The 14,091-nt window shown below is 44.5% G+C and overlaps 1 protein-coding gene across 4 annotated transcripts in view; it reads right to left on the reverse strand.

The window, feature by feature from the left end:
- G3BP2 (G3BP stress granule assembly factor 2) overlaps positions 1-14,091 on the reverse strand; it is a 297,094-nt gene that overhangs the window by 258,898 nt on the left and 24,105 nt on the right. For all 4 annotated transcript variants that reach the window (XM_078676048.1, XM_078676046.1, XM_078676047.1 and 1 more), the window contains exon 2: positions 7,009-7,127. In XM_078676048.1, coding sequence (XP_078532174.1) covers positions 7,009-7,103 — 95 coding nt within the window. In that variant the 5' untranslated portion in view covers positions 7,104-7,127. The remainder of the gene's footprint in view (positions 1-7,008; positions 7,128-14,091) is intronic.

Raw genomic sequence — 14,091 nt, forward strand, 5'->3', positions numbered from 1 at the left:
CACAAGTGTAATGGTTAACGCTCCATTTGTAATGTATGTGGCTGTGCCAATGCCTGACCTACACATGTTGTTTATTGGATGTATCACTCCTTAAGTGTAAATATATTGCCTTGTTTTATGAGATTCTGTATCTTATGAAAAGACATGCCGACTGGTTTTCGGTTGGAACCTCGTTCCCAATGTTAGTACCTGAATTTTGCATACATTCAATAAAAACAAATAAAAAAACACCCTGTACCTCACTTTGGAGCATTGTATATAGAGCCAGTTTCTTACAAGGACCATGCTGGACTATCTTGAAGCCTGCAGCCTCAATCTGAAGACGACTCTTGACTGCGACCTGCCCAGAAAGCGGTTCCTCACTCCAAAGGACACCCCTGCACCGCAGGCCCCTGGGGAGTTTGAGCAATGGTGTCCCTACATTCCCTAGTATCAGAACTTACCTGGGCAGCAGTGGGTATTCTTTGTTCAGCCTCTTGGCCCAAGCCTGCAGCCGGTCTACAAAACTGATATCCCCCATTGATTTGCATCTGGCATCTGATGCTGTGCTGGCACTCTGCAACCAGCCACCACTGTGCCACTAAGGGTCCAAGTTAGGTGCAGCCTTGTACCCCCACGCTTACTCCAGGGGATTGATCGGACACCGCTTTACACACCTGTGATCAGTGCATCTTCGATAAACCCCCAGCCTCCATTGATTAACACTGGGCGCTCAACTCCGAATTTGATCTCTGCTCTTGGCTGCCCCTGTGCCACTGGTGGTGCACTGTTGGTACTAATTTGAACCTTGCCTTCTTGTTTTATACCCATCAGTTATTATTGCTGAACGGAAAAACTGCATGGTGTCCACTTGTTAAAGTGAAATGTTAAAAAAAAGAAATTACTTACCTTTGAAAATTACTTATCTACCTTGGGAATAGGTTTTAAATGTGGCTAACTACCATGGAACGACTCACAAAAATAATTGTCACAAAGGGAAACCCTTATTCACTTGTTAGCAATTAACTTTGACTCCATGTTAACCATGTACGTTGCGTGCTTAAAAAAGTAGAAGTACATACAATGTGCAACTGAAAGGCCGTGATACGTGCTTTTAGAAGTCTATTGTATGTCCACTCTGGGCTAAATTATGCCCCTGTAACTATTCAGATGAGTCCGCTGTCTCGTGGCGTGCTGGCCAAGTATTTGGACCAGTATGAGTGTACCTCTACTGTTTTAATCACGAAACTTACAGGCATACAATTTATTTTGACGACAACCTTGCACAGATTAGGAATGGAGGATTACCTATTAGGAAAACCGACTCAAGAATTGTGAGGAGTTCATGACCATATCCTACGCTTTCTCTGACTAGCACTTTAATGCTTGAGAAGTCTAAACCACATAAACTGCTCCCTGTGGCTCTTGCACGACGTTTGAAAGACATCAACAGATCTCAAACAGCATATAAGGACTTTTTTTGGGGCTATTCTTTTTCGTTATAAAGACGACGACACGACATTGGTGGATTCTCTATGAACATTTGAGGATTGCCCCTCCCCTTACATAGCTACGCCTTGAAGAAGTTACGAACGTAACAAAACATGTGTTGGCTGTCATGTCTATTTCACTGCGCTATTCTGTTCTTTCAGCAACAAGAACGGGACCTTGAAAAAAATAACTATAAACATGAAATGTTTTTGAAAAAAATTATTGTATGAATATATGTACAGTATGTACTGATCAAATGTCACACTGATTATTAAATTTGAGACAACCCCAAGTACAAATCAAAATATGGTCATAGCCTGTGATTTGAGCGATCGATAGTTGTCACCGTCAGTCCCATCCACTTCTGGTCCCATGTTTTGAAGGGGTTTATTTTATTTTCAAATTATGTTTAATTTTTATCATCGTATTGCGTATAAGTGTAGAATTTTATTCCGTTTTAGATTTCAAAAAACTTAAAATAGTCTCCAACATTATCCACTATTTTGTAGCAGAACAAAAGCAAAAGGAACAAATGATGGACAGAATGCTGAAGAAAGCAAAAATTGACCCACAGTTACAAGGATCTGGGTCTAATCCATCGTTCTTTAGCACACCAGGCCACCCCAGTTTGGACCCAGGCATATGCAAATCAGTCTTGACCCTGCACCTCATGGGGACACTCAAACCCGAATGCCAAGCCAGGTCCTCCCTAGACCAGCAGCAAGAATCCGGAGACCTGTTTTGGGGCATCACCCCTCATCAACCTGGCTAGCTTGAATCCACTGGTGCAGTGAGCTCGGGACCGTGCACCACAGCATCAAAATCATGGATTTAGGCCCAGATCTCTGTACTGAGGTAAATGTTTGTCACAGGGCCACCGCTGAGCTGGGACGGGGTGAGGACTTTAACATTTATTCCTTTCCACCCCGTCCACAGGATGACTGCGGGCCCTTTAATTCGGCCTGGGCTTCCCCTGAGGCGGAACCCTTCATCATGACGTCACCCCATGCCAACCAATCAAGCGGTTGGAAGGCGGATAAAGAAGACTTCCCGGAACCTGTCGGCGCGAAAGCCGGTGTTGGAGAGGAGGAGACACTTGGGGAGTCGAGGACGGAGGAGAGCGGAGGACGGGAGGCGAGGACGGAGGAGTGCAGAGGACGGGAGGCGAGGACGGAGGAGTGCAGAGGACGGAGGAGAGCGGAGGAAGGAACCGGAGGGCACGAAGGTACCGAGGAGCCAGGAGGCCAACGAAACCGCGAATCGCCCGGCAACGCTTCAAGGGAAGTGTGGCTAGAAAAGGTACGGGCTCGTATACGGAACGCTTGGTCACGGGGAGGGACGGGGTAAAGCTACGGGGAGGTCACGGGACTGTGCTGGTGGTGTTTTCTTTCTTTGTGCTTTCTTTTGCCTCGTAACACCATTCACCTTTCTGATCTGCACCCCCCCCCCCCCCCCGGGGTTTTATCACCCGAGGTCCAGTACCAGTTTAGGTGACTCCTCACACCCGTTCCCTAAAAAGATATTTGGTCCTATACCCGTGTCCTAAAAGCCTCTTTTTCTTTTATTTTTTTTGTTGCCGTTTTCCTGTCCGGTTGGAGGGAAGAGGAGAGGAACGTCTGAGAAGAAAATCGGGATCAAGAGGCCAAGCCCGCTGTCTTCTTTCTTGTGTCTCCTTATCCAGCAGCAATAACAATAAATATTTCGAACTAACCAGTGTCTCCAATCGATACCTTAGTGGCCCCGTGGTGCGGTCTCACAATGTTCAACATTGTTAATTCTGTCCATCAATTGTTCTTTTTGCGTTCGTTGCAGAAGAGGCCACAGCTAGCTCCCCTCTGCTCCAATCAAGTCTGTATTTCTGCAGATTCCCCTTGAAGAAGGCCTAAACGATTTGCGAGACTCCTGCTTCACCAGTGTTCCTTCAATCATCCCCCGCTTATAGGTCATGGATTGTCTCATCTCTACTCCTTCCCCAACCTATTTGTACCTTGTTATTAAGTACACACAATCAAAAAGCCGGTCTTACAATCTGAAGGTTAACAGATAATCATTGAAAAGTACTGTGTATGCATAGCGACTTTTCGGTTTTCTTTGTTTTACACTAAGTATAGTCATGCCTTTTATTTCAGAACACAGCCAAACAAGCACACTATTGTGCTGCATGCTGATTGTTATTAACTATATCTCTTGGTGTCAACCTCTCTAGTATGCAGTTGTCATAACAACTTATTAGAGTCGACGACGTTCTAATCATGGGGATCATCATCAGGACATTTGTATAATGCCTAATTGAATTAAGCCTCCATCCATCCACTCCATCGTGACGGATGGACACTGCTCCTGTACCCCCGGCAATCCTTGCTTAATTTGAAGCGATCACTTACTCCGTTGACGCTCATTCGGTACCTGACTCTGGCAGATGAGGCTTAATTCAATTAGGCATTATACAAATGTCCTGATGATGATCCCCATGATTAGATAGTGGGATCGAAACGCAGTCTACTCTAATTACGCACCTTATACATTTATGTACCATGTGTCATTTAACATGTAAAAGTGCATGATGAAATTTCTGTTCATTTATTTGAATTCTGAAAGTTGAAGAACCGCCCGCTTTTGCCTAAAAAGCCCTTTTTTGTTTCACGTTGTCCATTGTATTTTCTGTGTATGTTTGAATAGGGTACAGGCTTGTGCCCCACTTTGTTGAACTGTGGAGAATTCCTCTCTCATACCTTTCAAAAGTAAAGATTGGACCTCTGTCCAGCTGGACATGTCACACAGAATATAGAAACGATTGTGGCTATATTTATTGAATTTAATTTTTTCTCTTGTAAGGGACCACTGTTGTTGCTGACTTTATTGGGTGCCCTTGTTGTCTTCAGATGTAACATGAGCCTGACACAAACCCTCAGCCTGAATTAATCAGTAATCCACTTTCAATCAGTATAGGAAAAATGTACACTCAGCCCGACTTACCTTTTGATTATACCAGAAGCTACATATATCCTTCAAGTGTGTATCCATGGTCTTCAGTCTAACAAAATGTGGAAAATCCCCAATCCCTCAGGAACGACTGTCTCATTTTCAGAAAGCTTCTGAAAACAGTGGTTCCCTGTCTATAAACGAATGTCTCTGTGCCTGAGGTAAATCTCATCAACAAGAGTTCTTAAAAGGTTAAATAGCAGAGGAAACTTAAATAGTATGATCACCAAATAGGTTTAATCAATACCAGATTGAAATATATGCCATTTGGTCAAGCCCTCTTTGCAAACTAAGTTTGGTGTTCGAAGCGTGATTAATTAACCAAGTGAAAATAGAGGAGCATGTAAAAGATATTTGGCGCAATACAGTGGGAATGTATACAATGATGCCTTCCCTTTCAATCATTATTAACTATTTAAAGCCAAAGTAAACACTTAGTCGAGGAAATCTGATGGATTTCATGATAAACAGCAAGTATCAAGAGTGCTTCCTCTATTCCATCAGCTTTCCATCATTTTAATTCAATGAGTCAAGAGTACTGTAAATTCCTTGAAAGCAAGAAGTCATCTATTGTCCTAGACAACTTAAATTGAAACTGCTAACAAGGGCCATGCATAAAAGTAGCTGACTTTCTTATATACGTATATGCAACTGACCGCTTCTCGACTGGATGTTTCCAGAAGGTAAAAAAACAACTTCTACACCAGTGGTTCTTAACCTTTTGACTTCACTTGACCCCCACTTACTCATTTGGAATCCAGGGATATCAGCACATCATTATTTGAATTTGTGGACTCCCACTGAGTCATCACTAGACATCAGGGGCCCTGTATAAGCAGTTATGATGAATTGAACCTCAAAAATAAAGAAACAAGCATTCATCAAGCAAATGCACAAATGATGACATATTGTATATTATGTACAATCAAATATTTAAATATATAAGTTTTGAGAAGTTTGGGTCTTTTTCAACTTAAGCCACCCATCGTCTATACTATATTAGGTTTGATGCACTGGCACTGCTCCCACGAATCAATCTGAAAACTTAGTTTTCAGCCTCCTTTTGCAAATTCCTTCACACTTACATAATATTTAAGAAATTTCAATTGTATAGTTTGTTTCTGTATTTACATACACTTTGTTCTGTTAATGTCATTTCTTTTTTAAGTGATTGCGGACCCCGAGGGGGTTCACACAACACAGGTTAGGAACCAATGTTCTATACCATTGGCATTTTTGCTCCATTTATGGGGTAAATGTATCAGTCTCCCTTAGCTGACAAAGTAATACTAGACTGAACACTTATCGGAAGGGCAACTAGAAGACCGATTTTGGTTACCGTAGGTGAAGGAGCAAGCCAGTTGGGGCTTTAAGGGAAAGGACGAAGCTTAATCTTGCAAGAGTGAGTGTTATTCAGTAAGCATTTTCCAAAATAAAGGGGATGGGTCACAAGTTGAACTCCGCATAGACCACAGATGTGAGGGAGTTCACTTTCTGAATCACACCACAGTGAGCTGCAATATGGTCTATAACTAGAATGCACTTCAGAGTTTTTTCTCCCGAGACCAATGAAAGTAGAGAGGCTAATATCCCAAACCTTTCCTTTATGTTGAATACACGGCTTTCTTGACTGAGTATTGCCAAAGGGACTTCTAACTATGAACAGGATTTACCTTGGGTCGCAGTGATTCCTAAAGGCCTGTTCTTATGTTGACAAGAGAGAACATTTCACATCTTCTGAGAACGAAGGATGGCACCCGTACCAAACCCTGAAGGAGACTGAGGGTGCCATGTTTTACTTTGCATACGCTATTACTGAAAGATAAACCTTCTTGTGAGGGGCTTTGATGCTTTCCCCCCCAGACACACAAAACCTCCTCTGTGAAGGAAAAGAAGATAGAGAAGATGGCAGTATGTAGGTCAAATCACCTGCGCATGTGGATGGGAAATGTTCTCAGACGCATATGCATCTGAATAAATTGAATAAATGGTAGCAAAACCACAGACTTGGCCCACAGATACATGCTTTCAATTTGAGAAATACACCTATTCATCTGTTGAACTTAATAATGAGGCCAGGTAGAGCAATATATTTATTTTACCATATTACTGCAATTTAAAGAGAAACTAAAAGCCCAGAGGCACCTACTGGATTTCAGTCAGTGTAAAAACAGATCTTTGTTGAGCAGTAGAACAGTCACTCCCTAAAAATCTAGGTGCATTAATTGGAAATGAAACCTACTATAGGTATACAGCTGCATGGATTTATCACATCAAATTATTATCCTGCAGCCCATCTTCAGAGGTGAAACGACAAATGGAGCTTCCTGGAAATGCTCATCACCCATTTAAATTAGCCATGTGTATACGACGAGTGGGTGGAGAGATCAAAAAAGAAAACATTTTCATGATAAAATATTCACACTGACTGACAGTTTATGACGTTCGGGAAGACCGGAACATAGTTTACAAAAATAAAATACGACAATAATCCAATCTTATTGTGCAAGCATAACCACAATATTTGCTTAGTAAATCGAAGCCACTCAACCTTACCTGTGCAAGTAATCGGGTGCTTTATTTAGTAAAGTGTAGTACTGCCTCACAAACTCCCGCCCGACAAGCAGGGGACTTGGCTTCTCCATCACCATCTCTTTGGTAGAGAATTTTAAATGCTACAATAAAATTAAAAATACATATTGAGTATGATGTAACAAAATGTTGAATGATCAGAATACAACCACTGCTCATTATCTTCACTAGCAATTAAACTAGAGGCAGAAGACATTAGAGAGTGGTGCCCTCAGCACTCTTACCATGTGAAAATGTATTCACATTACATGGCCAAGCTAGATTTCTGCTATTTTACTCAACGACTCCGCACACTACAACTCATTCAGTAACACAAAGGGGTTGAGATGTCCCTGCCCTCCAACCTCCAACCCCAGACACGACAGCTATGGCCAACTCAGAGGACCCTGGCACACCATGATAAAAGATCTGTTCCATCTCCAAGACACTCTACTACAGGTATCAAGCCCACCAACATGATTACTCAAAGCCCAAACCTCTAACACAATGCCTTACTGGAACCCTCCCCCATTCCGGTCCTGTTCCCCGGTTTTTCTTTTTGTCAAGCTCAAATTTTCTTCACCTATTTTATCAAACAGGCGATATGGCGATATTTACGGAAACGCCTTGGTATCAGTAAGGGCTCAAAGTATTATTGATGCAATTGTTGTTCTGTCTTTTATAATCAATAAAAAGATTTAATACAAACAAAAACAAGTATTCACAGTTATGAGCATCCTTTTTGGCTTCCTCCCAACTGTAGCTGATTCTTTTCATAGCCTTATGCATTGAACGGCTGGTGCTGCTGCTCCCAAGAACAAAGCCTGGGAAGGGTGTCACTGGCTTTGTAATACTGGACTATGTAATCTTTTAAATGTTTTCATTACATGACACTACACAGCATAAGCTCTTAGAAATCAACAGATTTTCAACAATACAGAGAACTTGGACAGTGCTGTACCCATATTTGGTCAGATGAAATAAACAAAAGAGAAAAAACGCAGTACACTGCTGTTTATAGTAGTATATGGAACAAGCATTGAAAATGCAATAGGTCTCGCATTTGATTAAGTTAAAGCCATTTGCTTTGCTAATGTATTGTATAGCAAAGCAAATGGCTTTAACTTAACAAAAGGCTAGACCTTTTGCATTTTTAATGCTTGTTTAGTATTAATCTTATGCAAGTCAATTTTAGAAACCATAAAGAGGGGCTCGTACTTTTGCAATCTTTGGGCTCGAGGGATCGGTATTTTTCAATATTAAATTTCATGAAATGTGCCTTCTACATCTAGAAACGCTACAGTATGTAAGGTATCATTTCAATAGAGGCCTTTTAGTATGCCCGAGTTGTTTTAATTGGTTTTTTTTTTAAATATAGACGATTGTACCCTATGTCATTACGCCAGAGTCAAAGGTGTGAAAATAAAAATAAAACGTAGTTCCAGGCTTTTTTACGTACTTTCTTGCCTGCAAACATGGGTTAAGAGTCTACAGTGTGAAAAGGTAAAAGTAGCCAGTCAGATACAAATTCAAAGACCTCACTTCTAATGTTTTAACACCTCACACGCCAACAAAATATTTGCTTAGAAACACACTGAAAGGAAAAGTAATGACGTCAATACCGTTTCCAAGCACATCCTCAGCATAGATGCACTGAACAAGTGCAGTGCGAGTTGCCCTGCAAAGGACACTGGTGGCCCCATTCAAACCCACTAACCATATAACGCTGAGATGGGCGATTATTTATTTTTCAAATTTATATAGCGGGAGCGCGGCCATAAGATATCAGAGCACTGTAAATGTGCACCAGTTAAAATACATGTCACGTGTTTGTGTTTTTAAGCAATGAGAGATCGATTTGCCCAGAATTACAGGATTTTGAACAGACTCAGAGATTCGAACCTGGTTCTCCAGTTCCAAAGTCAACAGCTCTGGCCACCACGCCACATCCTCTCCCGTACCCACTCTTTCTGCAGTCAACAGGTTTTTAAAGAGCGCACCGTGAGAGCGGCCAATGACAGAAAAACAGGCCGCTTGTGCTTGGATTTGTTTTGCTGGGCTTGAAACGAAAGTAAATCACTGGTCACTGCCGGATATGAGGACTCGTAGTGGTCACAGGAGTAAGCCAATTCTCTTCTCTGATGAGGATAGTGATGAAAAAAAAAAAAGTAATGCAACCACAACCCAATCATCCTTAGAAAAGATTGTGAAAAAGCCATTTTACAGAATACAAAAGAGATGCAACCACAGCCGAACTATACTTTCTACCAAAACCCAAAGACCAGATGCTCAACTCTCATCCAACTTTTTGAACATGGCCAGGTAAGATAACTTCCAAGCGAAAGTCGAGATGGTCACCTCAACCCTAAAGTGATGATAAGATTCCTTCCAAATCTTAGAAAACAGATTGTTCTCTCCTTCCACACCAAAGACCTTTTGAGTCCAAGGAGGAGTCGGTCTGCTTCCTTCTCAACAAGTGATGTCCTCACTTTCAAACCCATGGTGAAGAGGGTCAGCTCCTCTTTCAAGATAAAAGGCCTAGCACAGATAAAGGAGAGTAACCAGAGCGAAAAGCAGGGGTGCCCAACATTGGTTTATGAAGGCCAGACCCAGTCTACATTTTCAGGATTACCATTGACTTTATCATTTCATTTCCTTTATGGAAATAGATTTTATGGACCGTCTGAGTATCGGGGAAAGATCAGGTCCTAGCTAGACCCACTGGAGTAATGTCAAGTGCAGAAGAATAAATAGGTAATGCACAGCAACCAGAGTGAACAACTAACTCCAGGCCATGTCACACAGGTTCAGGCCCTAGGCTTTTATGTATCAGCCAAATGCATTCTGGGTGTCGTATTTGCTTCTATTGAAATAATTAGACGAATTCAAATTATTGCTATGATTTGTAGGTAAAAAGTTCAGGACTTGGAACAGTTTGCGTGATGGCCTGTAGTGAGGTGTCCCACACACCAGCCCCACCAAACACCCAGCGACTGACCAGTCTTAATTTATAAATCAGTAAGGAAATCAGAGGCGGATGGAAACTGACAGTTTGAGGATGTGGTGTGAAGGGGTGGGAGGAGAAATACTCGCTCAAAATTTCCTGCGCACCTCACGTTTTCTTTGCTGAAAACGAGTTTCCGCGTAAAACAACCTTCAGCTCCCAAGATTTCACAACCCCCCCCAATAGCACCACAGCAGCGACTGCGCCCAGCCCCTCAAAGAGCAGCAGCCCCTCTTTGCCATGTGCCATCCATACCGACTGCACCAGTCACTGACACATTCTCCCAGGGGCTTCAATTGTAAAAGAATGCGTGCCGGGTCCTAAGCTGTGTCACAATTCCGTGGCCAGCGCAACTGAATGTCAGAGTGACTTCCAAGGCTGTGTGGTCGTAATTCCACCTCACTCCCCTTTAACCCGCCACCGGACACTACCCGCCCCATATCTCACTCACGCAGATTCTTTTTAATCTCTGCTTTCTTTCTTTTGTCACAGTTTTGCATCTCTCTATTCATTCTTTCCCTCTTTTGTGGTTTTTTGCTCTATTGCTTAGGGTGAAAGTCTGATGCGGAAAAACGGGCGCTGGTTCCCAAAAAATGAGTACTGGTGGGTCCACCGCCTCAAAGTAAGCACTGCCCCGCTATCAGTAGTAGCTTCCTGTAGCTGCAGATTGAGTACGTCACATGTGCACCGTTAGGGAGTTCTGGCTTTATAGCACTGTTCATCCTGGGACTGCTCAGCGTGTCACACATTGTATGGACTGTCTGGCACCAGCAGCCCCCCTGCCGCGCCAACAGGGGCAGATCCGGGCCAGCTTCAGCACATAAGATTACGACCCCAGCAAGAGCAGCCGGCCACCTCCAAAAAGAGTCAGGCCCATTCATGTCCTCTGCTCGCAATAAAAGGTAGTCTCCTGCCCCCTCTATCCTCATCGAAAGTCTCTGTCCCCACCCAGTAGTGACTCACTTCAAATTAACCCTGTGTTCTCGCACCGTGGGTCAATCGCAGCTTTTCAGCCAACACCCCCGTGCATGTGTGGATTTTTAAGTCCACATTTGTATTTGTGAAACAAGGAGAAAACTCAAGTCCCACAGTACAAACAGGCGATCACGTGACTCAGTGGACTGATGCATCAGCTAAAGAGACCCCGGGTCACAGCTTCCATTGGGGGGTCCGACCGCATACTATTGATGGGCAAAATAAGCACCACTAATTATGTTTACGGTTTAAGGTTTCTATCGCAAAGAAACACATCCCGCTACAAATACGTATATTATGCGGTTGGCTAAAAAGCCTGGACTGGCTCAGGTGTCAGGCGGGACAGAAGCTAAACTGACAGCTCAGGATTGGCACCCCCTCCCCTCACAAAACCTTGAGGACTGGAAGGCTGGCCACTGGTTTAAACATAAGCAATAGGTGGTCAGCCCACTCCGAACCCAATAAATGTGTAGGTACCGCACTTCCAAACTAAAAGATCAGATGCCAGCTGCTCTCCGAACCTCAGGTCCGGATAAGCCTCTCTCCCAAACCTTAACAAGCTGGCTCCGTGGAGCCCATGAGAGAGAGTGAAAGTGCATGATGCGCGCGCTGCCACGTTCCGGGGACAGGAGATGTGCACGCGTGGATAAGAGATGTGTACGGAGTGCACATCTCCTGTCCGCGCGTGCCACCTCCTGTCTCCCTTCCTGAACCAAAGCCACAGCAATAGAGTCTTTGCTAACGATGCAGCTGTGCTGCATTCGTAGCGAGACCTAAAAACTAGATGATTAAAAAAGCATCAGTGGGCGTGGCCCGAGTAGGAACGGGGTAGGGAGGTTCCTGTGGGCCCTAAAGCTTTCATCTGCTCATCTCTGCAGCCCCATCGAAGCCCAGACGTGCTGTGCCAGACTCTCCAACATGCCAGAACGCGCTGTGGCCTGAAGATCGCTGCTAGCTTCCTTCCTAGCAAGACCGACATTGATCCATTCGTCTCGGACCTAGTAAGGAGATGAAATTTTGGCCCGGCGGCTGCTAGGGAACTGAAGTGATCGCCCAGCTGGACCACACACAGATGTTAGAGTGCCAGCACCCTGAGCAGTCAGTGAATCCTCTCCCCCTGCTGACGCCGTCGGATGCGGCGGCACCCGGGCCCAGGTGAGACACGCACAGACTGGCTCCCATGATCGGTGCTTGCCATTTTTGCTGCTGCAAGGTCCTTGTCGGTGGCCCCGTCACACAGGCCAGTCTACAGAGGTGACCCCCTAGCTGCCCTCTCAATTGGAGGTTGGGGATGGCTAACACCTGTTGAGCTTGGGCAGCGAACCTGGGGACGTGCAGGCCAGACATGGAGGAAGTGATCTGCCCCTGCTTGGGGACACTCTAGGTGAGCGGAGAGATGGGCCACCGCACCAATGTAAGTGAGCTGGGAGGTACCTGGGCCCCGAGGAGAGAGGTGCTGACTAACAGAGGACACTAGGGGTCCCACACTCACCATCCATCTTCGCCTTCCCAGTGGCTTTGGCTGTCCATGCTGGGATACCCGTGGCCCGAGTCATCTGCTTCGGCCCTACCTTGAAAAGCAAAGGCAGGACCACCCCCTCTGAGTAGTAACGGATGACAAATGGATTACTGTCTGGGGAGTAAGCATATTCCTGACAGATTGATTGCCTCCACAACCAGCCCACTCGACCAATTTGCCTAGCCTTGAGTCACAGCCTTTCCTGGGCACTTCTGGGCCTGTTAAAGCCTTTCTCACTCCTACCATGCCAAGAGGCAAAACTACCAGAGACAGCTCAGTCGTTTCCCTCTGGTCTATATCTTCTGCCGGAGACATGAGTGGCATGATTGCAACACCCTCACCCCCACCCATCACAGAGGACTAAATGGAGAAATTGATATTAAACAAGACTGTGAGAACAATGGAGCGGCGCACTCCCTGGACAGTATTACGTTAATAAAGAAACGGAGATATAGGTCTCTACCCGAAACCTACATCTCAGGTTCTTCTCTGCCGGCCCTCATCAAGGAGGCCACCACATATTTGCAAATTACTGAGTACTTTGTTTTCTGTATTTAAGAACACACCAGTTACGTTTCCAACCTACATCAACTTTGCCGTGACAAAGTCCATTCCATGAACGAAACGCGTTGGCCAATGTATTTTAACAATCATATGGATTCTCAAAAATAAAGATTGATTCAACTAAGAAACTGATAGAGCTTCTCTATTAACATAATACTGTCCAGGGAGTTCACCGCTCCATTGTTCTCACAGTTCTGTTTCCCTGCCTGGCGGGTGGCATCCCACAACGGCGGGTGCAGGAGCTGACTGTGCACACCAACAACCAACTGACACTAAAAATACACTAAAAATACTAAACTGGGGAACCTGCTGAGGATAGTGCTGCCTTTGGAGTCTGCCGTTGGTTCTTTGTTTCATTATGATAATAAACAAGAGATCAGCTCTCTAAAAACAGCCTTCAAGAGCTGTCTCCAATAATTTTGCAAAGATAGCACAGCCATGGGCGACAGAATGGATGACTTGGAGGTAAAAATGAACTCTTATGTTGAAGATCAAGAGATGCTTGGACACAAGGGAACACCCTGGAGGAACAGCAGAACAAACTGATAACAGGAGGACCTCGAGAATGGCAGTCAGCGTTAACATACGCATTCGATACAGATTCTAAACAGATTCCCGTGGGGCAAACGGCAAGGACATTGTGACGTTCACCGGGGCCCTATTGGTGGCAATTCGGGGAGGACCAACTCAATTCTTGACAGGGCACACCATATCACTATAATGACTGGCCGCCCTGATGGCAACCCTGACATACTCACCAGGGGCCACTTCTTCCAGGAAGGACAAGGCAGCTATCCTGAGAGCAGTGAGGGGGAAAGCAGACATCTTCCATGGACAGCCGGTCCAAGTCTTCCAAGACTTCTTCCCAATGACGCTTAAAAAGAGATGAGAAGTTAAGCCCATAATGGAGAAGCTGAGAGACTGGGGTATCAAGTACCAATGGACCCACCTCTTTGGGCTGCTTCTTCAGTGAAATGCCAAACAGAATGGTAAGGTCTCTAGTGGA

Source organism: Lissotriton helveticus, chromosome 2_1, assembly GCF_964261635.1.
Source record: "Lissotriton helveticus chromosome 2_1, aLisHel1.1, whole genome shotgun sequence".
NCBI lineage: Eukaryota > Metazoa > Chordata > Amphibia > Caudata > Salamandridae > Lissotriton > Lissotriton helveticus.